At 37.8% G+C, this 27,494-nt stretch overlaps 1 protein-coding gene across 3 annotated transcripts in view; it reads right to left on the minus strand.

Annotated features, from left to right (window-relative positions):
• The window catches only part of rnf24 (ring finger protein 24), a 32,971-nt gene continuing 5,477 nt past the window's right edge, over nt 1–27,494 (minus strand). Inside the window, exons 2-7 of one of the 3 annotated variants that reach the window (XM_058384845.1) lie at nt 18,536–18,664; nt 16,252–16,401; nt 11,279–11,321; nt 10,461–10,502; nt 6,788–6,867; nt 1–3,641 (exon numbers count right to left, since the gene is read on the minus strand). In XM_058384845.1, the coding sequence (XP_058240828.1) occupies nt 3,500–3,641; nt 6,788–6,867; nt 10,461–10,502; nt 11,279–11,321; nt 16,252–16,394 (450 nt within the window). In that variant the 5' untranslated portion in view covers nt 16,395–16,401; nt 18,536–18,664 and the 3' untranslated portion in view covers nt 1–3,499. Of the gene's footprint in view, nt 3,642–6,787; nt 6,868–10,460; nt 10,503–11,278; nt 11,322–16,251; nt 16,402–17,628; nt 17,775–18,535; nt 18,665–27,494 lie in introns of those variants that run through there. The other 2 variants (XM_058384846.1, XM_058384844.1) reach the window with 2 other exon arrangements.

Consider the following 27,494-nt stretch of genomic DNA (forward strand, 5'->3'; position numbering starts at 1 on the left):
TGGTAATTTTTTATTTACAATTCAAGTCAATCACATGCAACATTTCTTTTTTTTTTTAAATGAATAAAACAAAATTAGCAAAACGAGAAACGAAATAAAAGGACATCCGTCTTTTTTTCTCTTTTTATTTTCTCCAAAATGTCAATTAAATATACAAAAATAGAGCTTACAAATACTGTACAAGCAAGAATGTCTCCAAAAAAAATTATTCTGCTGCAGAATTCTTAGTTTTACAACCATGTCTGTGAGCATCACAAACATTATCAGTGTTAAACACAGGGGGCGAGTGTGTGAGTGCGAGGGTTAAGGGGTCAAACACACGGCGTGACGAGGCGGGACGCAAGAAAACACTGTACACCACCAACCAGGAGGGACGGGACAGGACAGGACAGGACGGGGAGAGAAGATAAGAACTATACAATATTAAGGCCGGAGCCTACAATCTGGACGATTAACCACTCAAACAATTTAAAATCGACTCTGCTCTAGATTATATTATTAAAGTTGTGTACTTTGTGTGAAGATGAGGAGTGACATTTAACTCAAATCTCAAATAAGAGCCGAGACACACCGAGTCATTGCCGGACACCCGGCGTGGACCGAGACACCTCCATAACGCTACGACAAACGAAGCGTGAAAATGTTTTGCACCTGCTCGCTACACCAGGAGGGGGCAGTAGTGTGTAATCTGTGTGCGTGATCATAAATAATAATATTATAAATAATAACATCAAGCTGCACTAATATTAAAGCGGAGCTAAGACGTACAGGAATACTGGAGGAAAAGACATATCTCTACACACCAGCAGGGGGCAGTGCACAGTTTATAATAGTAACAATATGACGACAGACTTAATATCTGTCATCTTTTGTGAAGACGAGCGATTGAAGAAAACCAGCAGGGGGCAGTAGTGTCCACTTCTGTGTTGATTACAACGTCAAGAAATGTATTATTTTGTGTTTGTAATCTGTAATAATATGAATAAAGTGAACTTATTATATCGTATGACGAGAGCGTGAAAGAAAAACTTCCAGTTACGTCGTACGTCATGTCTTAACATGACTCACATCACCGACGCAACAACTTAAAAGCCCCGCCCACATCTCCACAGGAATTCATGCTGCGATTGGCTGAGAACGGCGCTACATCTTCTTAGCGACAGCGTCTCGGTCGGCTTGGTGTGTCGAGGCTCGACAGGTTCCTCACAACGTTCCTCACAGATATGTGAAAGACCCGATGTACTTTTACACAGTTATCGTATCACAGACATTAGGGACATCACTTCCTGCATTTTAAACACTTAAGACTCCTTTCATTTCTTCTGTACCAGTTCTTCTTTTCATGGGATTATAGCTGAGAGTGAAAGTGTTATCTGGATCGTTGAAGACAAGAAGAAGAAGTTGCACCGGTGCTGGGGTTAGTGTCAAATGAGCGTACATTCTTTTTCAAACCTGGACAGCGTACATCCGTATACCACAATCGGAAAACGTCGGAAAGATTATCCCAACATCTCTCCTGAAAAGGATTGGGATTGAGACCGGAATTAGACACGCAGCACTGAAATGGGCAGAGCTGCCACCACTGCGACAAAGAAAGCCTTCTGCTTTCATAAAATTTTAACCCAGAAGATCTATTTAAAGCCTCTGACCTCCATTGAAAGTGGCCAACGCAGCACTTTCCAGCAGGAACAATGCAGCCAAAGGGAAAGCACCAGAACGCAGATTCAATAAAGGTGCAACCTGCTGACTGAAGTGCTGCAGCCAAATGCGCTTAATGCATTTACAGCTCTTTGTGTATCACATACAAAGTGCTGGAACCCTTTTTTTCCATCTTTTTTTTTTTTAGACATGCTGAGCCATGCTAGAACCTTGCTCTCCGGCTCGTCACTGTCCAGACACATGGATGCGGGTTCCTCTAGGGTGGTCATGTGACCGATTTAACTTGAGCGCTAGTTTTTATGTTTAGTGTAGTGTTTAGATTGTTGGGGTCAGTGTGTCTGACTGGACACAAGTTTTCTGCTTCTGCTGGAAAAATCTTTCCTCAAGTCGAGTTCTTTCCTAAGAGCTAGCTGATTCTTGATTCTGTACATGCTAACATGATCGCATACTCCTGTTTGTAACCTACTGTAACTCGGAATAACTGAAAAATGTCGCGATTTACGACATAACGACGTATGATTTTTGAAACGCCTCCAAACTGAAATGGACAAAGTGCTTGCTAAGCGTTTCTCCTTTACAACAAATTTTCATTCCTCTTCTCCACTATTTACACTTTACACGTTACAAGAACAACTAGCGATTTTTGTTCGTCACTAAAATACTGAATGAGTCTCGAATGAAATGTAGAAAATGTTCATTGACATCAGATGAAATCAGATGAGCTTATAAACGGGAATGATCTTAGTTCAGTCTTAGTTCAGGGGTTTAGTGAATCTGATTCGTGAATCTTTTTAAAGAATCTGATTCGTTAATCTGTTTGGTGAATCTGTTTAGCAAATCAGATTCGTGAATCTGTTTAGTGAACATGATTCCTGAATCTTCAGTCTCAATTGACACTGAAATGTTTTCAGTAGCTTCAGAACAGCACAGTTTTTGGGATACAGAAGATAGTGTTCTTTTTTTTTGTTTGAGCAAATGAGTGGTCTGATATTGGACCAGTGTAAGGATATTGATGAGTTGTGTTTGGACGTGTTGCTGCTGCTAACTGACTGACTACCGAGTAGAAACTAGTGACAGAAAGTTTGTATCGTTATGTTTTTCCTTTGTTGTTGAACTTCTAATTCACATTTGGTCAGCCAAATTGGTTGAGTTCTTCTACCAATCGGATGCTCATCTGCCCTGATACAAGAAGTATAATATGACCACAAAACTGGTCTCGGATCAGCCCAGAAGAGCTACTTCTATCCACCTAGGATGCCTTCCTAGTGCACTACGACACCGGCGCTAAACTGAAACTTTCTGCTTCAAGATCTTCATGGACGAGGAATTGCTTCCTACAATCTCTTCTGCATCGCGAAAACTCGCCCCTTTTTTATCACGTGGTATTCGTTTAACCATTCGCGATTCTGCCGCTCTGTTTACATCACTCAAGAAAAAATAGATACAGTTAATTGAAATAATACAAAACTTGCTACCATCTTCTTCACAAGCCATTAAGATTAAGGTCAAGTCCGAGTAAAGTGCTTGTTAAAAATAAACAAAAAAAAGTAATAAACACTTTCTGTGAATCGTGAATTGTTTTCTGTCACTTTTATAAATAGTCCGAGTTGCGCCTCTTGGTGTCCGCAGAAAAGTGCTTTGGTGTGGAACAGTCCAGATCTCCACTGGTTGGGTTGATCTTGGATGGGAAACGTCGGCCATCATGGTTCCGTCCGATCTGCCGAGGTGCAAAAAGCAGGACATCACCGCTTGTTGTTGTTGTTGTTGTTGTGTACCGGTACAGTAGAGCCATTAAGGGTGGAGGTAGGAGGAGGAAGAGGAAATGACGAGGACATGGAGGCTACACCAGGTTCTCCACCCCAGGCAGGGGTTGCTGTGTCAGAGCCGTGGTCTCGGGGGTTCCTTGCTGCTGTGCCAGCTGTAAGACAGGCATGTTGCACAGAGGACACACCTTCCTTACCTCTAACCACTTGATGAGGCACCTGGGAGAAGAAGAGAGATAGAATGAAGAGTTAAAGACAATAAATAAATAATCTCCTTTAAACCTATTACTAATAATTCCTCACGCTCTCTCAGCTGTGCCTAAACCATAAATATTGGCACCTCTGCTTTTTCTGATGTGATTTTCCCCACCACCAGGCGGAGCGAGAGCTAAAAGTTTCTATATTCCTCAAAAACAGTGACCATCTCCTGGGACACTGCAGGAGAAGAATCAGTCATCTGTACTGTACATCATGTTCTCCGGGACTCATCACCTTCATCACGTGGGCACTGCTCACACATTCCTTAATATTCTTCTTCTTCTTTTTCTTCTTCTTCTTATTTTTTATGAGGAAGGATGGCATATACAGCACCGGGTGTGAGACGAAATTTTGAACCTGATTTGTGTGTTTAGCTAGCTAGCTTTTTGTGTTTAGCTAGCGGAATTCATCTGTACTATACCCATATTCACTGTATTACAATCTGCTATTTGATATCACATTATTATTATTATTATTATTATTACTATTATTTTGTAAGCACTATTAAAATGTTTAAAAAAGTTCACTTAGGGAACGTTAGTAGGTAGTTAATTGTTAATTGACATGATCTCTACCACTTCTACATGCAACATAGCAGTAGAAATTTATTTTATTATTTATTTATTTATTAATTAATTTATTATTTTTTTTATTTATTTTTAAAGTGTAATCAAACTGCCGCTGCTGGAATCTTTTTTTTTCTTTCAGCTGTTACACAAAACAAATAAGACCAGAATGGACCTAGGACCATGTTTTGTTTTGTTTTTTCCTCAGAAAATCAATTTCAACCTTTACTTTTATATATTTAACTTGTTTATTTTATACTTAAAAAAAAATACTAAAATATGTTACTGGACCTTCTGTAGCTTCTAAAGTTTGCAGTATGATTTAACTTTGAAATAAAGTTTGAAGTATGATTTAACTTTGAAATAAAGTTTGAAGTATGATTTGCAGTCACCTCCATAAATATTGGCACCCTTAGTAAATAGAGGTTTATTTACTTATTAAATATAAATATATACATTTCTGGCTAATGAATTAAATTTAAAATGGCATATGTACTTTGTTTTTTTTTTGGTAGTTTGTTTCTGATGTGATTTTTTCCCCTAATCTATGTTTTGTAAATAAATTCACCAAAAAAAAAAAACTGACGATGAGTTCCTACACCCAGCCTCCAGCAGTGACCCTGTCATCATCGTCCCTTCTGTTCCGAGATCTCCAGCTGTGATTTTAAGGTTATGAGGTGGACCGAGCTGATCTTTGTGTAGATTTTGCAGTTTCTAAGCTGCGATATTAACCATAGAAACACAGGAAGTCAGCAGCGGTGTAAACTCCACACTCATCAATTATTCACTCGGTCCTCTGCTGTATTTAGGACACCGGGAGCCGCAGGGACGGCAGGAGAGGCAGCCTTTCCAGGATTTTTTATTTATATGGCAGTTGCACAGCTGAGAGTGCTGGAGTTAAGGCTGTCAAGGTGAATTAATTAAAGAAATTAGTATTCATATTCATTTCAGTGTTAATGAGTTTACATGTAACGTTATACTGTTACAGAAAGCAATCATTATTTCTGTCACATAAATCATAATAATCCAGTCTTGCTTTTCAAAACACAGGAGGAGGCAAAAAAAAAAAAATCCATTTACTCGAAATTCCGAAATCTCAAACTTCTGATGTATTATCTCGAAATTCCGAAATCTCAAACTTCTGATGTATTATCTTAAAATTCCAACATCTTAAACTTCTGATGGGATTTCTCAAAATTCAGACATTTCAAAGGTCTGATTTATTATCTTGAAATTCAGAAATCTCAAACATCTGATGTGATTTTGCGAAATTCCGACATCTCAAATTTCTAATGTATCATCTAGAAATTCCAACATCTCAAACTTTGAATTCAGAAATGTCAAAATTCTGATGGGATTTCTTGAATTCTAACATCTCAAATTTCTGATGTATTATTTAGAAATTCAAAGTGCAGACTTATTATCTCATAGTTCTGATGAATTATCTCAAGATTCCAATTAATTATCTCACAATTCAGTTTTATCTCACTCTCAAAACTCTGATTTATTATCTCAAATCTCTGACATAATATTTAAAAAACTCCTACTTATTATCCAACTTATCAAGTCTTTCATGACGAATCTGGAGCCTCATGTACATAACTATAAGGGTATAAACAGGTAGAGGTGTGTTTACAGCTGCAAACAGAGGTGAAAAGTCGAAGGTGAAGGCGTGTGCATGTCAGATAGCAGATCTCGCCCTGGCATGAGGCACGTTTCTCCTCCCAGACCCCCCCTGATGCTGTTTACACTCTGTGGAGAGGTGGAGTGAGGGTCAGGAGCTGGCACTGAGCCAACAGAGACCTCTCTCCTGTACAGACTGCTGATTTCTAGAAGCTTCCTGTCCACCCCCAACACACCCCCCACCACACACACACACAAACAAACTACAGCTTGGAATTCTCACAGCTATAAACCAGGTACGTTCTTAAATGTTATACCCCGTGTAAGGAGCAAATATTGAAGCTAAACTTTTTTTTTTTTGGAGCGTATTAATATTCAAATGCATTCAGCTAACCTTTGATCTTGAATCAGAGCAAGGACATCTCGCAGCTACACAGTGTACAGAAGAAGAACTGAGGGCATGAAGACTTTATTATCACCACATATACATTACAGCGGAATTCTTTTCTGCGTATATCCCAGCTGAGGAAGTTGGCGTCAAAGCACAGGGGCAGCTATGATACAGCCCCCTGGAGCAGAGAGGGTTAAGGGCCTTGCTCAGTTGCCCAACAGTGGAGCTTGGGGTGTTGGGGCTTAAACCCCAATCCTCCAATCAACAACCCAGAGCCTTAACCACATGAGCCACCACTGCCCCTAAAGAAAACGCCTTTTTAATAACGATGTGGAATCGTCTGCAAATCGGAATCGTCCACATGACCACCATATGCTAGCGTTTTCGGAAATCTATGTTTCAATATGATCTCGATGATTTTCAGCAAAAAAGAATGCACATTTTTTCGTTTTGAGATTTCGATTCAAAGGATCTTCTGTTCTAAAGATTTGTTTATGTTTAATGCTGATGCATGGCCTGATACTCACTTCCTGTGAAAGGCATGTTTGCACGGGCAGATCCCCAGCTCGTCTTTCTGCTTGAACTCCTCCAGGCACACGGCGCAGATCTGTGGATGCAAAAGCGACAAGCATGACGTGAGTGAAAGAAATGTATTGCTTAGCCACGATTTCCCGAAGCGTCAGCATTGAAGATGCAGGCTGGTGTTGGTGTTAGACGTCACTGACACGCTTCGTTACAGATGAACACTGCTGATGTTCAGGCTGTTTATACCATAAACTGCTTACACTCAGTAACCTTTTTATTAGATTCATTGTATAAGTTTAATCTTCTTCATTAATGTGTCAGTAAAAAAGGAAAAAAAGTATAAACTTTCCCAGAATAACGAGTTTTATGCAGAGAAAAAAAGTGGTACACTGTAAAAACAAAACCTTTTCACAAATAGACAAAAAAAATTAGCCTTTTTTTGTTTTTGGTCTGAAACTGAAACGAAAATACAGGGCTATAACACTAAACTGGGATAGTCCATTAACAACTTAATAAATAAATAAATAAATAAATATTCAATGAAAAATAATTAAATAAATAAATATAAAAATAAATAATTATTAATTAATTAATACTTTTAATTTTACTTTTATATTTATTTATTTTAATAAATAAAATAAATAAATAAATAAATAAATAAATAAATAAATAAATAAATAAATAAATAAATAAATGAGACATAAAAAACAAGGCTCTGACTTTAATGATTAAAAAATGCATGGTAAGACTTAAATAAAAAATAAATTATCCATTAAATTAGCCACAGAACAGGTGAACACATCAGGAGAACAAACCAATGACAAGACAGAGACAGAGGGAGAGACAGGAAATTGAGACGAAAAGACAAAACAAAACATTACTACTGTTAGATAAAAGGATGGGGGCGGGGCTTCTGACACCAATGAAACTAGCTCAGGTTGTGATGCCATGTTTAAACAATCTGCCATGTTTAATATGACTAAACTTCATAAATTCTGAGGAATTAGACGTTTTCTTTTTACAGTACTTACGGACATGCTTCACAGTAATGGTACTTTTTGACTTTTACTTGAGTTTTTTTTTTTTAGAACTATTTACATTCATTACATTTATTTTTAATAATTACAGAGGTTTTTTTTTATTTATTTTTTTTTTTTTACATATTTTAAACTCAGGAGACCATTTAATAGCGAGTACATGCAAATATTAAATCATAAATATTTGCAAGAATCAATCAGGACACAACCTGCTGAGAGTCTGCAGAGACACCAAATGCTAAGCAGCATTGTCTGAGACAGTGAAGACACTATAAAGACTGCAATAATGACCAAATCGAATTATATTTTAAAAAAATAAACAAAATACTATGAAAACTTGTGGACACATTGGCACTTCACAGCATTTCATCTGCGGAAACATGGCCCAGTTTGCCATTAGCTAGCTAGACAGATCATTGAAAGCTCTGGATTTAGCATTAACTATCTAAGTGCTACTACAGAATATATGCAAGGCTCATGAAACTAGATGAGCATTGCATACTAGAAACATTATTAGTACAAAGTAACATGAGCTAGCATGCTAGTTAATAAACAAATCTAGAAAGTTACTGCATTTGGCCAAGTCAGTGCCGCTTGTAGCCATGTTTAAAGGTCATCTCGTCACTTATTTCTTGATCACTACTTTTGACTTTACTTGAACTCAAGTCAATAGGTTTTGTACTTTTTCCACACAGTGGGATTAGTAATCATAAGACTTCCAGCCAATTTAGAGTCGGAAAAAAACCAGTTGCTTATTCCGATTTATTCTATTTACAGAAATGACGCTAAGTGCTGACGTGCTGAGGCCAGCGGGTCTCCTGTACACTCGACAGCTAGCATAAACCCAAAACACGCAAGCAGTGACGTCTGAGCGACGAACCCCACAAAGCCTGCCGGATAAAAATAGCAGCAGTGTGAAGTGAAGAGGTGAAATAGCAATCAAGCACTTCAGTCTTTTATAATGCTCAAGAGTGTGAGATTTTCTTATAAAAAAAAACCCTTGCTGTGAGGCAAAAAAGAGATAATGCATCCTGCAGGGAGGTTTTAGCAATAAGCTAAACAGCTAGTGCTTTTCCAAGGATTTGCGCATCTTAGCTAGTGATATTTTCCCATGGATCACAATAGTGTTTCAGGTTTGAACATAATTACTGTTTTTCATTATATTTTGAGCATGACTCAGTGTTTCTAGCATCAACAAACAGAACTTGGGCTAAGCTTCGGCTGGGGAATTCACACTGGAGCATTAGCACTAACCTTTAATTAGCATTCATCCAGCAAGTCAGGGCAGAGATTCCAGATATTTGCTATATATAGAAGATGGGGCAAATCTATTACATCTTTTTTTTTTCACCATGGGGCTGGTATAGGAGACATGACAGTTACAGTGAGAGAGAACAGGAAGTTCATTTCAAGTAAAGTGTTTACAAATGGACAAAAAGTCTACCGTGTCAGTCTGTAATCGAAAAACTAAAAAAAAAAAATGTCGAGTTTGAATTGGCATAAAGATAAAAATGCATCCATTTTTGTTGGTGAATAAACACAAACGCTGCACCAGCCCTATGTTTGATCGTGTTTCCTAATCTGTATTTGCACTAAAAGTCTAATCTTGGCTCTATGTTTCTTTCACAAATATACAAACCCGAGCCAATCTCTACACTTTATCCTTTGGCCGAACACCAAATGTCCCCAAAAAATCCTTCAAAGCCAAATCAGCCATGGTTGGAACCGAACTGTACTGACACAAATACCCCGAATACGATCTCACAGAATCCCGTCTCCTGATTTAAACGTGAGATCACACATTTGAAAGTGAGCTAGCCGTGGAACATGGGCTGTATTTATAGCTTCTCTCTCTCTGTAAGTAATCTGTATATTAACATGCTGTTCTCAGGATCGTCTGGCAGCACAATCTCCATCAACACCATCACACGACTCCGTTAGATTACCTCTGCAGCTGTGTTGCTGTTTCAGGGGCTTTATATGGAGACGCAGCTTGTAAAAGGAGTGGCTGGATATCATTAACGCTGGCCGACAGAACCGTATGCTACAAAGTATTTTTTTAAACCATTATCAGTGCTAGCTGATAGTTAGCTTTAAGCCTGAATTTTCATCCTTCCTAATTCCTTCGGAATGATTTGTAGATATGCAAAAGCCATTGCACACTGCGAAGAATATTATACCAGTATAATCTTTAAAGAAAATCAGTGTGAGTTTGCAATTAGGACACAGTAGGGGATTAACAGGGGATAAATAAATAAACTAACTAACACAGAACAGGCACAAACATTTGAACAAACCAATGACAGGACAGAGGAAGAAACAAGACCAGAACAAAAAACTAACAAAATAACACAGAGGACAAAGAACAGAGAGGTTTCTAGAACAGTCTCATCTATGCTAGCTCCAAACAATATGCTAACAGTGTATGTTCAGTTATGTTCACATGGGAAAATACCAATGCCTTGCTATGACTTGCATGAAATTTAAGCATTAAATAAACAATGTTTTGTTTTGTTTTTTATTGGTGCTGATTGAGACATGACTGTTACCATGGTAACCATGGTTAGCCATCATCATGTACAGAACTAAACTAAAATCAGTACTGGATTCTGAAATTCTGAATATGAAAAGTGCTTACCTCATGCAAGTTTAGCTCTTTGACTTTTTCCTTCTGAATAACCTGTAAATAAATAATCAGCCGTCAGTTTGAGGTATTGTGATGATTTATCAGGTGCTTTCCCTGCTTGGTTACCTGCTACACTAGCTAAGAAATTTATTACAACACTGCTAGCAAGCAAGCAATCTATCTAGCTAGCAAACATGGTACAGGTTGTGTGAATCTGTTTGGGTTGACTCTGCCCACTATTTGCCATATTGAAGTATTGCACTTCATTTCAATAAAAAAAAAAAACATGTGAAATGGACAAGATGCTCGAGCGAAAATGAAATTCCAAATCCACCCTCTTAGTAAATCAAGTGCAATCAGTAAATCAGGACTCGAGTGTAGGAAGCAGGCTGCGGGTTTAACACCGTCACCACGTGTATAATTAGATTTGAAGAAGCGCCACGGCTCAGTTTTACATATTACTCAGCTGTATATCTGTGCGGAATCTTTAATGTCATCTACAAAGTGTTGGGAATTATGTAACATGGCACATTATCGTCACATCACCTAAAATAAATAAATAAATCAAGCCATTTTTTCAAGGTTTCTCTCTTTTTCTCTCTTTTCCTTCTTTTGTTTATGTATTAATTAAATCGATTTGCTTGAGGAACACCTGCTAGGAGAAGGAAGGGAGCTCGACCTTGTAGAGGTCGTCAAGGACTGCAAATGCAATTAAGTCATAGTAGGGGGGCACTAACTTTAGGAACAGGCTAAAATAAGCTTTGGAACAGTCTAAACGTCTTATTAAAGCAACGCTGACATGACTCTTTATAATGCATGTCGATAAATACCTGTTTATAGGCATACAGCTCCTTGTGTGCCTGGTGCCGTAACCTGCAAGACACAAACGAGACTTAATTAGTGACATTAAAACAGCAGATGTTTTTACAGAACTGGATGAAGAAAATATTATTTGGTAATGTTAAAAAAATGAGAGGAATAAAATTCATCCACTCAGAGCAAAAAACAAGTCAACCAGTCAAGACCACACCCATGAGGATAGAAGGGTGGAGTCATCATGGACAATGCTAGACTCATCACAATAAAAGGACATAGTCATAACTGACAAGACCACACCTATCAGATTAAAAGGGTAAAGTCATCACAGACAAGACCATACCAATCAGGATAAAAGGGCAGAGTAATCACAGACAAGACCACACCTATCAGGATAAAAGGGTGGAGTCATCAAAGACAAGACCATACCTATCTGGACAAAAGTGTGGAGTCATCACCGACAAGACCACACCTATCAGGATAAAAGGGTGGAGTCATCAAAGACAAGACCATACCTATCTGGACAAAAGTGTGGAGTCATCACCGACAAGACCACACCTATCAGGATAAAAGGGTGGAGTCATCAAAGACAAGACCATACCTATCTGGACAAAAGTGTGGAGTCATCACCGACAAGACCACACCTATCAGGATAAAAGGGTGGAGTCATCAAAGACAAGACCATACCTATCTGGACAAAAGTGTGGAGTCATCACCGACAAGAACACACCTATCAGGACAAAAGGCTGGAGTCATCCCTGACAAGAACACACCTATCAGGACAAAAGGCTGGAGTCATCCCTTACAAGAACACACCTATCAGGACAAAAGGCTGGAGTCATCCCTGACAAGAACACACCTATCAGGACAAAAGCGTGGAGTCATCACAGACAAGACCACACCTATCAGGATAAAAGGGCGGAGTCATCACAGACAAGACCCCACCTATCAAGATAAAAGGGTGAGGTCAACACAGACAAGACTACAACCTATGGCAAGGCCATACCCATCAAGGACCTGATTTGCAAGGATGTTTCTCTGTAAACCATGGGAGAAAATGAAAATAAATAAATAAATAAATAAATAAATAAATAAATAAATAAATAAATAAATAAATAAATCCCTATGACATAACAGATAACAGAGACTCTGTTGTTTTCCCTTTAATTAATAAATTTGCTGTTAGCAAGTGATCAGTGCTGTAATCCAAAAACCTGCTTGTTGTTTATTTTATTGACATTTTCGGCCCCAGTCATTTTCCACTCACGTACACACTCCTTTTCACACAAACACCGCTGTGCATCTGAGCGAGTGTTGGCTACAGCGAGTGTGAGTTTGGACGCTTGCTTGGACGCTTGCTGCATCAGATCAGCAGGCTAAGCCTGAGCGCTTGCTGGGAAGTGTTGAATTTCAGACGAAGTAGTCACGAGCGTGCGATAAGAACTGGTTCAGAGCAAAGTGCAAGTTCAGTCCAAGCAAAGTGACCAGAAGGTTCTTGGGTTGTTTTCATACTTGTATTTTTCCCGGTTTCAGGCTCATTTAAGCCCAGAGAGTTTGATAAGACTGATGAAGTTTAAAGCTGTTGAAAATGGTGATCTGAGGTTGACTTCAACCTGCATGAAAGTTATGCATTCTCAAAGCTCCATATCAAGTCATGTGACTGGTTCAACTGCTCAGGTGACTTCCTGTTTCAAGGCTAGTGATGGATGGGAAAGGGGTGTTTGGATCAGAGGAGGAGACAAGGTCACTCAGAGACTGGAGTCTATCCCAGGGGACTAGGGGGACAAGGCTGGGGATACCATGGATGGGACAGCAACCAATTTCAGAGCACAATCACCAATCACACACTCACACGCACACACACACACACTATGGTCAATTTACAGATGCCCATCAGCCTACAACAAACATCTTTAGACTGGAGGAGGAAAACCTGGAAAAAAACAGGAGGAATCAAATCCCTAACCCTGGAGATATGAGGCAAACCATGCCTCATGGGAAACCATACCAGATTGTGCTTCTAGTTCTACATTTGAGAGAACCTCTTTGGAAAATAAGAACGCCACTACCCATTTAACCTTTAAGAAACCCTTTTTTTTCAAATGTCCTGAGCTTATTCCATGTGAGCAATATCAGACTTTTTGATTTTCTCTCCTTTAGGATATCTGCAGTAGATAAACACAGGGCTTCTATGTTTTTTCTTCAAGGCCTGGAAGCACTTTCATGTGTTTGTGCTGTCTTTGGTAGGGAGCTGCAACATTGCTTCAGTGTGTGTGTGTGTGTGTGTGTAGGATGAATCATGGACTGTTTTGCGCATTCATGTTAGCTCACGACTCCCTCGTGCTACACGTAGCGAGCGTGCTCGGAAGCCGCTTTCAGGTGGAGGTGACGTGAAGTTGCGCAATCTCAAACAAGCAGAGAAGAAGCTCAGAGAAGAATGCCGCTTCCATGCATTGTGCGAGCCACGAGACTGCTATTTTTGGCATTTGTTAAATTGGCGCCTCCCAGCAGGTGCACCTCGTCCCACTGGTGTGGAGCGGCGTGAATTTATCAGAGCTGTCGAAGAGAGGCAGATGGGCTGGGTCGGGGAATCTTGGAGCGATATTTTACGCATTTGGCCCACTGGCAAAGGAAAAGCAAGTTTTTGAAGCCTTTTAGTGCAGCCTGCTTTTATAGAAACAATGTTTAGTCGATTTGAATGGAACCCTGCAGTGTTCTCCTCCTAACTGCGCTTCTGATCCCATGAGAAACATCAATGGATTCCAAAGGTGATGTGGACGGATTTCATCCAAATCAAGTCCCAAGAAATGTTACAAACACCAACTGCTTGTTTTTTGTGGAGTCAGGACAAATTTGTAAGTATGAAACCAATCAGCAAAGTCTTTATAATTATTGTCACATATATATCACAGCACTGTGAAACTCTTTCTTTACATATTCCAGCTTTAGAAGGTGGGGTCAGAGCACAGGGTCAGCCATGATGCCTCTGGATCTGAGAGGATTAAAGGCCTTGCTCAAGGACCCAAGCTTGGCATTACTAGGGCTTAAACCCTGACCTTCCAATCAACAATAAAGAGCCTTAGGCTAGCACCACCCAACTGTCCTCTAAGCCATGCCCCCAACCACTTCTGATATTGAACAGTAACAAAAAACACACATCTTAAATCTATAGTACTGAAGAAGAATTCTAAAGGTCATTAAATGTCCTTTTACATCTGGTGTTTTAAATGCAACCCTGGTGTGGTCAGCTTTGCCTTTTATAGAGTGTTGTGGGTATGGCTAAAGCTGAATAAGTGTTTCTCAACAAACACATATGTGACTATAAAGGAAGTCAATGAAGCGTTTGTAAATGTGGCCTGAATTTTAGTTCAGATTGACGATGAAGATGATGATGATGATGACAATGATGCTAAACTGCTAGCTTGTCAGATGTATCTTGCTGAGATTTAATACCCAAGTTTCTGAAAAGTTTTCCTTCTGAACTTCGTGAACTTCATCTTATTCTCACAGCTCAGTTGAGATTTTTTTTCAGCCAGCTTCATTGTCTCTTCTGATGAACAGAGAAATTCTGCTGAGCTTGAAGGAGTGGAAAAGATGAAGGTGTGCTGTAGCATCCATGAGGCTAAAGCCAGAGCGGGTCGTGACTGCACAAGCCAGAAGCTATTCAGCAGGCTGACTAGAACACTGAGGGCTTTGAAAAGCTGTTTCTGAAAGAAAACACGACTGATCTATGGACGGTTTTCTTTCTTTTCTTTCCTTTTTTAATATGTGACAAATAAATGCAAAGTGATGCTAATTTATCCGAAGGTTTAAGACTTTCCAGAGTTGAATAGTCATCGCTTCATTTTCCTGTTATTTCCCTAACAAAAAAAAATAAAAATTGATTCTTTGAAATAACAAAACCACCAAATCGAATTCGACTCATCCGCAGGTTTTTCTTCCTCAAAATATCCCTTAAAAATAAATGATGAAAAAAACCCCACCACCAATTTATCTCCATTTTTCCATGCGCAGGATTAATGATGAGGGTTTGACTACGCTGTTCAAAGTCATCGCTGTCTTCAAAGTAAACGTGATAAAAGCGTCGTGTTCTCTCTCCTCGGTGCGCAGATGAAAGGAAAATCCTTCCAGGCAACACCATCTGTCAGCAGTTTCTTTCCTGAAGACTAGTCAGCTTCTCGCTGCACCACACACCTCCTCCTCCTTCTTCCTGTTCTTCTTCTTCTTCCCGCCGTGGAGACGTCTCACGGTGCTTCACCTACTACTACTACATACTTAATCCACAGAGAGCTCTTTTTCATCATCCTGCTGCTGGAAAAAGCTGAGCTGAGATGCATTTTTACCATTTTAAGAGCTCAAATAATGAGTGGAATAAAGAAAATACAGACAAAAAATGTAGACAGATAACATGCTTTTTGCTAACCTAAGAAAGTTTGGTTAGTATTGTGATTAGCACATGAGGCTCCTTTTTATTGTTTCTGATAAAATCAATTTGTTTTTCAGGGTCATGTAGATTTTCCAAAGAGAAATTTCAGCTTTTGAAAGTCTTTCAAACTAGGATTTTTAAACGTTATGCTAACTAATACTTTCTAACTGCACTTCTGAGTAAAGAGTAACATCTTTGTTAGCTATATGGATTAAATTCTGACGAGATGCTCAGTGTTTTTAATTGCTGAGTGTGTTAGCATTAGCATCGTGAGTGTTGATTTTTCCTCAAATTATTAATGCTAGCTATTTTATAGAAAGCCTGTTTAGCTACTGGAGCTATGCAGATAGTTCCAGTACAACAGCAGATCTGCCCGTTTCAACCCTCCTGAGTGCTTGGCCCCCTGTTTGGATTCATTAGGATAGTTACACTAAAACTGCAGAACCTCAGTGCCAGGATGTTTTATTGAAGCTAAACTGGTGGGCACAGCAGCAGTGGTATGGCTCTTCACTGTGAGACAGCTCGATGACGAAGGTTGAAGGAAGCATTGTGTGAGCTTACCGTATCAGATAGCAGCAGAACAGAAGGCTGAGGATGAAGACGAAGATGGCGGTTCCGAACACCACTATGTAGATGTTGAGGGGGAGGTTCTGAAATCCTATATTCGGCATCCTGAAACTGTCGTGCTGGAAATCCAAGGTCATGGATGTCCTGGTGGAGGAGACAAAGAGAACAAAAGAGTTTTTTAGGTTTTAGCCTTAAATTAAAGTGAAGAAAGATCGCTGGTGAGTCTGTGTAGCTAGCGTGCTAGTCTTTAGCTTGCTTTGCTAATCTCCTCTCGGAACAAAAGCTGTTCTATTATTTTGTCGCACTGATCAAACAACACATTCACCCAGGCTAATCTAGGTAGCATTATTTTTAGCTGCTAGCAATATTTTGTGGATTGTGTCACCCCCAAAAGCATAAAATCCCAAAACGGTTTAGTTGACGTTTTTGTTTTATTAAATTGCTCATAAACCTAAACGCTTCGTCAGAAGTATGGGAGGGAATATGGATAGATCTGACAGGTCTGATTAGCGAGGCTAAATGTCAGTAGAGAGGCCGTGAGAGCGAGTGCCCTTTCCGAGTCCCATCCATGAATCAGAGCGCAGACGTGTTACAGCTTCATTCCCACCTCACAGCTCTCGACAGCAGGCAGCCCGCTTCCTGTTCGCTCTCATCGTCTGTCTCCATAACAACAATTACCAGTGAAGTAACGACAGACGTCTGTGTGTGTGTGTGTGTGTGTGAGGAAGCCTGGAAACTCAGCCAGACTTTGGTTAAGTGAGTGATTCTGTGGCGAGAACATCAAGTCATTACACCACACACACACACACACACACACACACACACAGATTCTGCTGTTGTATTCCCTCCTCGATTTCATCTGAATAACTCTCACAACATAGATTAGATATGATTTCAGTTGACTTTCTTAGCTTTGATTTGGGGAAAAAGTCTTAAATTGTCTTTTATTCTGTTGAGGGAAAGAAGGGAATCCGTGAGCACTGAGTGGGAAGACACGTCCTATTCAACGCCTAAAATTTTACTCCAGTGTGTTAAAAATGTGTGTAAATTGTCCTCAGGAATACAAATTCCTGTCCAGACCTGTCCTACTCCGTCCACTTGTGTGTGAACACTCAGGAAAGCGGAGTTGATAGAAATGGCGGTGGATCCCATGGAATGCTCATATTTATTCGTCATATTCGATGAGGTTTTTCCTCCTGTCTGCTGGAACGATTTAAGGTTAAAAACCTCCAAAACGCTCCTAGTAAGGAGCACATTACAAATTAGCATGGTCTAAACACATCCATAAATTAACAACGCACTGTTTTGGGAATAATACAAGCCATGTTGAGTTTACACACACACACAGCTATAAAAACAGTAATAGCTCACCTATAAGCTCTCTAGCATGCTGGTTGTAAACAGTGGAGCTTCTTGGTTGGCTGCATTCACCAGTTAGCCCTGGAGCTAATCCAAACCCAACATCAGCTCGTCACTGGTTTCACAATCTGCTACAACTGTAACTTTCCGTCTTTTTTTTTATCTGATATCAGCGCTAGAGACGTGCAGGATCTCTGCTGAATCATGAAGATCCTCATGCATGTGTAAATCCATTTTAAGCAAATTTGTACTAACAAGCTGTACTAGAACAACTAGCAAAACGACTACCCGTGCAAACGCAGCAAGAACATGGAGGAGTCTTGCCAAACGTGAAGACAAGAAGCTGGATATGTTTACTTTAACACTGGGGCAATAAAGATAGGAAAAAGTGAACAAGTTCAAGACTAGCTGAGAGATTAAATCGAGGGAGGATGCATTCTCCAGATCCAGGTCTTCTGATGTTCTATCAAACTACTGGAACAAAGCTAAATCTGGTAAAAATGTTCAAGAGTTGATGTTTGAGGTTCAATTTGGCAAAGGGTTAGTTGGTGGATCTTCAGATGGAGTAGCTACACGCTAACATCCCAAGAATCATTGCCTCACAATCCAAGTACATCCACTAAACCTAGCTATTAAGTGACCTAACCAATCATTTGAAATGCTGGGAATGATTTGGGAATACAGGATCCTTCATACCCAGAGCAATGTAGCCAAACCACCTACTGGTTTGTTCTTGAGAACTGTTTTTTTTTGGAGAATCAGGGTCTAGATATAGTTCCTAGATCACTGTGGTGCAAACACACCCAGAAAGACAAGCTGACCTACACCCTGGAACATCATGTGTCCCTTCTGGTGGACATTCCATCTCCATTGCTTGAAATGTCACAGAGATTAGAGTACAAGAGTGGAGGAAACTTGCCTTTTTAGGTGTGTATGCAATACAGGAACCACTTCAGGAATGGAGGAAGATTGTTGACGGGAGCTTTCGTCACATTTCCACTGAGGAAACCAGAACTTTCTGAGCTGTAGATCCTTTTCTGCTCCAGAGCTGGAAGTTCAACAGACCAGGAATTATTTCAAAAACCAAAAGCCAAGTTTTATTAGCCGCCTGTTTGCTTATGAGCTAGTTCCCTAGAGTTGAATCTAAAAGGTTCCTGGAACTAAGGTCTTAGAACTAAAGTGGTTCCATTCTAAGGAAACATGTCTAAAGTTCCTGAGAATTCCTGAAACTACTCTTGATCTCTTAATTAAATGCATCAGGAGCTGGAACTGAGGAGCCACGTGGATCCCCTGGAGGGATCTCTTAGACCGCTTTTGGCAACATTTTTCACATTTTTTGAGCTCCGTCTAAACCACAACATAAAGTCATCACTAGGGAAAAGCAGAGGAATGTGAGACCTAGTGTCTCTGAGATAACAATAATTAAGCTTATCTTTTTATGATCTAGCTGGCAAAGTGTCAGTAGCTGCAGGCTTCATGTTTCAATCTCTTACATTTCCAGTCATCTGCTATCTTTTTAAACCAATTAAACGCCACCCGTGATAAAAGTAGACTTCATTAATAATGCAAAACGTCAAATGGATAAAAGGGTCCAGGTGCAAATGTCAGTTCGAGGAGGTGACGGCGTGACGTGAGCGAGACGCACAAGAAAGTTCCAGAAAGATTCGAGCAACTGGTTGCCAAGTGAAAGGACAGATCCCTTTTCTATCCTCAGCCTTGCTCTTATTTCTGCCTGTCACCGTCAGGATTCAGCACGGTGGAGAGCAACAGCGAGTCTCCAATCCTGCTGCGGCTTACAACCCTGACTACAAAGACACTTTTAAACTCCATGTCAAGCTAGTCGCTTTTAAATCCAAAGAAGCAGGAAATACCCATGAAAACCGCTATTCCTGCACTTTCTCCATCTATTCAGCGTTTGATCCTCAGCTATAGGTTGCCGTCTCTTTTACTCTCTTTGACTGGCCGACTTCACACCACTTTCTCACCATCAAACATTTTTTTTTGCCTTCAAATCCAGGACTGATAACTTTACCAGTGGGAGTTTGCTCTCAGAACACGCAATGAGTCACATTCCTTCATTCTTCCTGTATGAGACGCTTATCAAGTCAAGGATGTGGAGGTGGTGCTTTCAAGAACCCTCTATCTCTGTCCTGGGGGACGTAAAGTTCTTGTTTTAATAACTTATTAAGGATGGAACTCAAAGGAATTTTGAGGATCATCATGGACCAGAAGTTCAACAAGAATTTGCTGATATATCGTAACTCTTGTCTAGTTAGCACCTAGCATGTGTAACAATCTAAACTGTAAACAACATTAAAAATAGAGCACTCAAGGTCCACACGTGGACTCCTGTTTTTTTTTCTTCTCTTTTTTCTACCCTAGACGAACTCCTCCTTCTTCTCTTTCCTCTCTGTATTACATAACAGAAACGCTGCTGCAATGCCACATTCCAACATATGAACGTTATCTCCGCAGCATGTCCCACATGTCCCTAGCCACTGTGCTTTCCATAAACAAATACCACTGTTTCAACAAAACACAGAGGAAAAACCCTTTTAGTCACTATTCAAAAGAGACAGAGTAGTCAAAACAGCCTGGAGCATGGACAGACAAATAAGAGTGCAAAAAATCCCTAATATAAAAAAATCACCTTGAAGTTAACTTGACTGTGGAGGAAGTGCAACTGGTCAAGGGGATAACGCATTATAGTAGTCAACTGTAGTACTTATAAATCACATAGTATAGTATAGTATAGTATAGTATAGTATAGTGTATATATAGTATTTGTAAGTCATGTATTGTAGTATAGTACTCATAAGTCATATGGTATAATATAGTACTTTTAAATCATGTAGCATAGTATAGCATAGTGTTTTAAGTCATCTAGTATGTGTAAGTCAAGTAGTATACTATAGTAATGTTAAGTCATGTAGTGTAGTATAGTACTTGTATGTCGTATAGTATAATATAGTACTTTTAATTTATGTAGCATAGTATAGAATAGCTCTCGTAAGTAGTGTATGATAATATAGTATAGCACTTTTAAATCATATAAAATAGTATAATTCTTTTAAATCATCTAGTGTAGTATAGTACTGGTTTATAGTAAAGTATAGTATAGTTTTCAAATCATATAGTATAGTACTTTTAAATTGTGTTGTATAGTATTAAATAGTACTGGTGAGTAGTATAATATAGTGTAGTATAATGTAGTATGGTACTGTATACTAGTTTTAAGTCATTCAGTGTAGTATAGTACTCGTAAACCATATATTATAATATTTTTTTTAATTTATATAGCATAGCAAAGTATAGCTCTTGTAAGTAGTGTAGCATAGTATAGTACTTTTAATTCATGTAGTGCAGTATAGTACTCGTAAGTCGTATAATTCTCAGTCATATAGTATCGTACTTTTAAGTTGTGTAGTATAGTGTAGTATAGTATAGTTCTCATAAATCATAGAGTATAGTACTTTTAACTCATGTAGTGCAGTTTAGTATAACATAGTTCTCGTCATATAGGATAGTATAGTTCTTTTAAATTGTGGTGTAATATAGTACTGGTGAACAGTATAGTATAGTTCTCATAAATCATATAGTATAGTACTTTTATTTTGTTGTATAGTAGCAAATATTACTGGTGATTAGTATAGTATAGAATAGTATAGTAATTTTAAGCCATGCAGTGTAGTATAGTACTCAAAGGTCGTATAGTATAACATGGTACTTTTAATGTAACATAGTATAGTGTAGCTCTTATAAGTATCAGTATAGTACATTTAAGTCATGTAGTGCAGTATGTTACTCATAAGTTGTATAGTTTTCAGTCATATAGGATAGTATAGTTCTTTTAATTCATGTAGTGTAGTAAAGTACTGGTGAGTAGTATAGTACAGTATAGAATAGTATAGAATAGTATAGTAGTTTAAAGTTGTATAGTATTTTATAGTTCTCATAAATTGTATAGTATAGTGCTTTTAAATTGTGGTGTGTAGTATCATATAGTACTGGTAAGTAGTATAGTATAGTACTTTTATTTTATGTAGCATAGTATAGTATAGCTCTTGTAAGTAGTGAAGTAGAGTATAGTACTTTTAAGTTATATAGTGCAGTATAGTACTCGGAAGTCATATTGTATTGTACTTTTAATTCGTGTAGTATAGTATAGTATGGTATAGTTCTCATAAATCATATAGTATAGTACTTTTAACTCATGTAGTGTAGTTTAGTATAGTATAATATAGTATAGCACTTTTACATTGTGTTCTATAGTATCGAATAGTACTGGTGAGTAGTACAGTATAGTATAGTATGGTATGATATGGTACAGTATAGTATAGTATAGTATAGTATAGTATAGTATAGTATAGTATAGTATGGTATAGTATGGTATGGTATGGTATGGTATGGTATAGTATTGTATCGTATTGTATGGTATGGTATGGTATAGTATAGTATAGTATAGTATAGTATAGTATAGTATTGTATCGTATTGTATGGTATGGTATGGTATGGTATGGTATGGTATAGTATTGTATCGTATTGTATGGTATGGTATGGTATAGTATAGTATAGTATGGTATGGTATGGTATGGTATGGTATGGTATAGTATGGTATGGTATGGTATGGTATGGTATGGTATGGTATGGTATGGTATGGTATAGTATCGTATTGTATCGTATTGTATGGTATGGTATGGTATCGTATTGTATCGTATTGTATCGTATTGTATGGTATGGTATAGTATTGTATCGTATTGTATGGTATGGTATAGTATTGTATCGTATTGTATCGTATTGTATGGTATGGTATGGTATGGTATGGTATAGTATTGTATCGTATTGTATGGTATAGTATAGTATAGTATAGTATTGTATCGTATTGTATGGTATGGTATGGTATGGTATGGTATGGTATGGTATAGTATAGTATTGTATCGTATTGTATGGTATGGTATGGTATGGTATGGTATAGTATAGTATTGTATCGTATTGTATGGTATGGTATGGTATGGTATGGTATGGTATGGTATGGTATGGTATGGTATGGTATGGTATAGTATGGTATGGTATGGTATGGTATGGTATGGTATAGTATGGTATGGTATGGTATAGTATAGTATAGTATGGTATAGTATGGTATGGTATGGTATGGTATGGTATAGTATAGTATAGTATAGTATAGTATAGTATAGTATAGTATAGTATAGTATAGTATGGTATGGTATGGTATAGTATAGTAGTTGTAAATCACTTTGGATAAGGGCGTAAATGTAAACATAATGTGTTTCCACCATGGCACTGTTCAATCCTGGACTCTGACTGGTCAGAAGGAGTTCTATAAGAGCATCTCTAACAGTAGGGAAGTTCTAAATCGCAGGTTTATGTCAATGCACTAGGTTTTTGTTTCTATAGTAACAGCTCATTCACAGGGATGACATGAAACATTGCTGTAAATGAAGAAGACATAGGATGTGTCGTTTCATAGTATATAGGAATCGAACACTCTAGGGCATGCTGTTACAGGCAACTAATCAACTTCCTGCTAGAACACTGACCCTACTCCATCACACCACACCGCTATTGACTATTTTCCTCTAACAGCACAAGGCCAAGTGTTTTTATTGCTTAATTAATGACCTTGTATAAGCGGTTGATCCCCAAACAGCGTAGGTGGAGCTTTATTACTTCCCCATAAGATTGACATCAGCAGTTTTAGAAGATTTCCCCACCCTCCAGTAAGCACCGATGTCAAGCTGAAGATAACGTGAAACTAATTCTTACACAGTTTTACACACATCCATGAATCTGTCCATCAGGAAGAGCTCGCTAATAAAGGAATACGCTAGCTGGTGTAAGCACACTCCAGAAGTGTTTGGATTAGCTCTTCCTGATTTGAAGCTCACTGAGGCAGAATTTGAACACACCTGTTTACAAGAGCCGCTTTCGCACTGCCCGGCAGCCACAGAGAAAAAACAAAAAATAAAGAAAACAGAAAGAAAAGTCTGATTTGAGTCATGATTCTGTGTAATAGCAATGTAACAGCTGTGTTACCCAAAATACTGGTATACATGTGACTGGAACTGCATGGCAATGGTGCAAAGTAATAAATCTGTGTGTCACATTACACTGTTTAAGGTTGTACCAGTTCTTTGAGATGAAAGATTCTGAAACTGAAAGCATTGAGTATGGAAACTCGTGTACATCAACAGAGCCGGCTTTACAGCTCAGTTGAGGACGGAGGATGTGGAAGTGTTTGAATTTGCTGGTTTTGGTAGAAAAGTGAATATCTCGCTTATATGCAATATGTATTATAATATATAGGTTTGCTAAAACATTAAATTAAATTAAATTAAATTAAATTAAATTAAATTAAATTAAATTAAATTAAATTAAATTAAATTAAATTAAATTAAATTAAATTAAAGCAAAGAAAATAGAATAAAATACATTTCCTAAAATTAAATTAAATTAAATTAAATTAAATTAAATTAAATTAAATTAAATTAAATTAAATTAAATTAAATTAAATTAAATTAAATTAAATTATTAATAATTAGATAAAAGCCCTGCTTAGACTGCTGCCCCTGTGACCTGGTTCCGGATAAGCAGAAGACAATGAATGAATGAATGAATGAATGAATGAATTAATTAATTAATTAATTAAAATATATAAAATAAAATTAAATAAAAATAGAATAAAATTAAGTTAAATATAATACAGTACAATTAAATAACATTAAATAAAGTAAAATAAATTGAAACACATCATTTAATCATTTAATGTATGCAAGTTTAACAGTGTAAAAAATTAAAATATTCAAATCAGCTACTTCTAAATTCTCAGAAATGTGTTCTGACCTCATTTATCATTATCACCACTATATTGATGTTACAGCATCAAAAAAAAAGCCTAAAGCTTGGAAAGAGTTTATGCAGTTAATATAACCTCAGGCTGCCTTTATTTTTTATTCAGTCTTGATCAGCTAAAAAAAAGGGCAGTGAGACAGCTGAGCTGAGCTTAGTCACAGCATCATCACGATTCACAGCATCATGCAAGATTCTCTCTGACCTTTCACATCGTCCTGCTGCTCTCTTTAATAACAATCATTAAAATGTCCCTCGCTCGGACCAGCTCTGTTTTCTGACACAGAGTTTTTCCTGTAACAATGATAATAAACACCGGACCCCCGTGTAGTGACCAGGCGAAAAACACAGACATGCGAGCGTCCGGAATGTCAATAAAGGTCGGAATATTTGTGCTTTAAACACGTTCATACACAGCATTGTTTACATAGCTTCATGATGTTTAAAAAACCTGCATGCTTTTGTTTAGCTGCTTGTTTTTAGACTTAAGTTAAAGAACTCGGAAAAATTACGAAATTTGATCGATAAATGAAAAAAAGAAAATAACTGGAAACTTTTGAAATCCTTGCATTTCATATTTTCTTTCACATCCTCATTTGCAAATCAAGCAACTCCACATAAGGTCGTGACCCCTGGCTCGAGGTCGTAACTCGTCATTCCTGAGCTCCGACAAGGGGGGGGGGGGACTAGGGGTGGCAGGGGGGGGGCAAAGAACACGCCCCCTCAGCTCAGAATTCCGGAACGTTCTCCTCGAGCCCCAGGTTCAGGGAGTGACGTCAAATCCACATGGCCGCCCGCAGCAAGTGCAGCAAATACAATAACACTTTTTAATTTGTATGTGTTTTAGATCCATCAACATATGATGTAACAATTCTGAGCACAGACTTCCCAGTTTTGAGGAACTCATGATCCTGCAGTGTGAAAGACGGATATTTGACCATTCCACTAATCTTTCCTGATCATAATCTCTGAATGTAAACCACATCAAAACACTGAACTCATTCTCCACATGTCTTTTTCGTTTTCTTTTAATCATAAACACATAAAAGATTTTCCTGTAGACAATAACCATCATCAGCATTCCGGATATCAGAGAATTTGCAATTAGACCTGTAGGACGTGACATTTGCTTCGGAGCAGATGTCCAGTCACAAGGTCACTATGAGTGATTTCCTGGTGACTGAAATGGCTAATAACGGACGTTTAGTAAGTTCTATATTTGTCTCCGGAAAAGTACCAAAGGGTCACAAAAAGTACATTTTTATTTTGAAAAAAGTGGAAGCTAGGCTTTGAGTAAGGGTAATGAGTAATAGTTTATTATTATGCCTATTTAGAGAAAAGGACTTGTGAGTAATATATAAAATTAAGGAAAGGGAGAAGAAAAAAAGAGAATAGAAAAACATATTAAAAGAAAGAAAGAAAGAAAAACATTCTATTGTGAAAAAAATGTGCTGAAGAAAGAAGAATACAGTGAGGAAGAAATAAATAATTGAAATAGTAAATAATTTAAAGACTATAAAATATAAATTAAGTATACAAATTTGTGTAATAAAAAATGTATTATGAAAAAAAGAAAAAAAAGCCTAATGATGTGCAACGTTTTTGAGATATTTTAAATAAATTAAAAAATAAATAAATGGAAAAAAACAATGAAAAGATCTCAGAAAAGTGCATTGTGAGAAAAACTGATATTAAAGAAATGTCATCATCTCATCATGTATCCCTAATTGGCATTTTGATATTTAAAGTCTTCTCTCCCTCCCTCCCTCCCTTCCTCTCTCTTTCCCTCTCTCTCTCTCTCTCTCTCCTTGTGTTTTTTTCTGCTTTGGCTCCAGCCTTTTGAGCCAACTTCCAGCGAGCAGCGGAACAAAGGAAGCTCACTGACTGTGGAGTGGAAATTTCCACTCTGAGCCCGAGCCCCAGCCCCATCCTGAGCTGCACCAGCGTCTGAAACCTAATACAGCAGAGGGGCAGCAGTAAAAGCCCCGGGGTCTGCAGCACTCCGAGCTTGCACAACATGCTGGAGTAGAGGTTGTAAATAATCCCGGCATTTATTTATAGTAAATCCAGCAGCGTGCATGAAAGATCAACTGACATCATCATCATCATCATCATCATACTGATCTCGGAATTTCTCCAGTGTCTGCTCCTGCTATAAATACAGCCCTGTCCATGTGTGTGTGTGTGTGTGTGTGTGTGTGTGTGTTTTGGTGATCTATAAAGGCATTTTTACAAAAATCACACAGAACAGCTGTAAAAGTGAAAGCAGAAGCGTTGCATGCTACTCCAGTCCCTACATTTCCCGCGGGAGTTTATTTATTACTCTCACTTCACTCTGAAAGTCTGAATAAAAATATGTAAGACTTTTATGAATGTAAGAAAGCTCTCAGCTCATTTATTATTATTATTATTATTATTACTGTTTTATTATTATTATTATTATTGTTGTTGTTGGTAGTAGTAGTATTTATTTATTTATTTATTTTTGGGGGGGGTCTTTTTTTCGTCCTCATGAATCAGCAGGTCACCTAGGAATTGACTTTTACTCTGCAACTCAGACTTCCTTATTTTAAACTATTCATGTGACTTTTATGTAAATAACCCTCAACAATAAATAATAAATAAATACATACATACATTTTTGCTATTATTTTCAGAAATATTTATTTCAATCTGACTTGGTACATATATATATATATATTAACTGATATATATAGGATTGAAAATATGTGACTTTTATAAAAATAAACAAAAAAAGAAATAAAAACATTCACAAATCCTTTTTAGTTATTTTGTTTTATTTAGTTATTTTATTTTCAGTTTAATAAAATAATTTGACTCAGAGCTTCGACAGTATCTGGTGACCAGGGAATTTTTTTCTGCTCCATGACTCAGAATCTGGACTTAATTAAAAAAAATATGCAACTTCAATGAATCTCTCTACTTCTGCAAAAAAAAAAATCAATACATAAGAATAATAATAAAAATGTTACAAAAATATGCACATAAAT

Source organism: Hemibagrus wyckioides, linkage group LG29 (assembly GCF_019097595.1).
Source record: "Hemibagrus wyckioides isolate EC202008001 linkage group LG29, SWU_Hwy_1.0, whole genome shotgun sequence".
Taxonomy (NCBI): Eukaryota; Metazoa; Chordata; class Actinopteri; order Siluriformes; family Bagridae; genus Hemibagrus; species Hemibagrus wyckioides.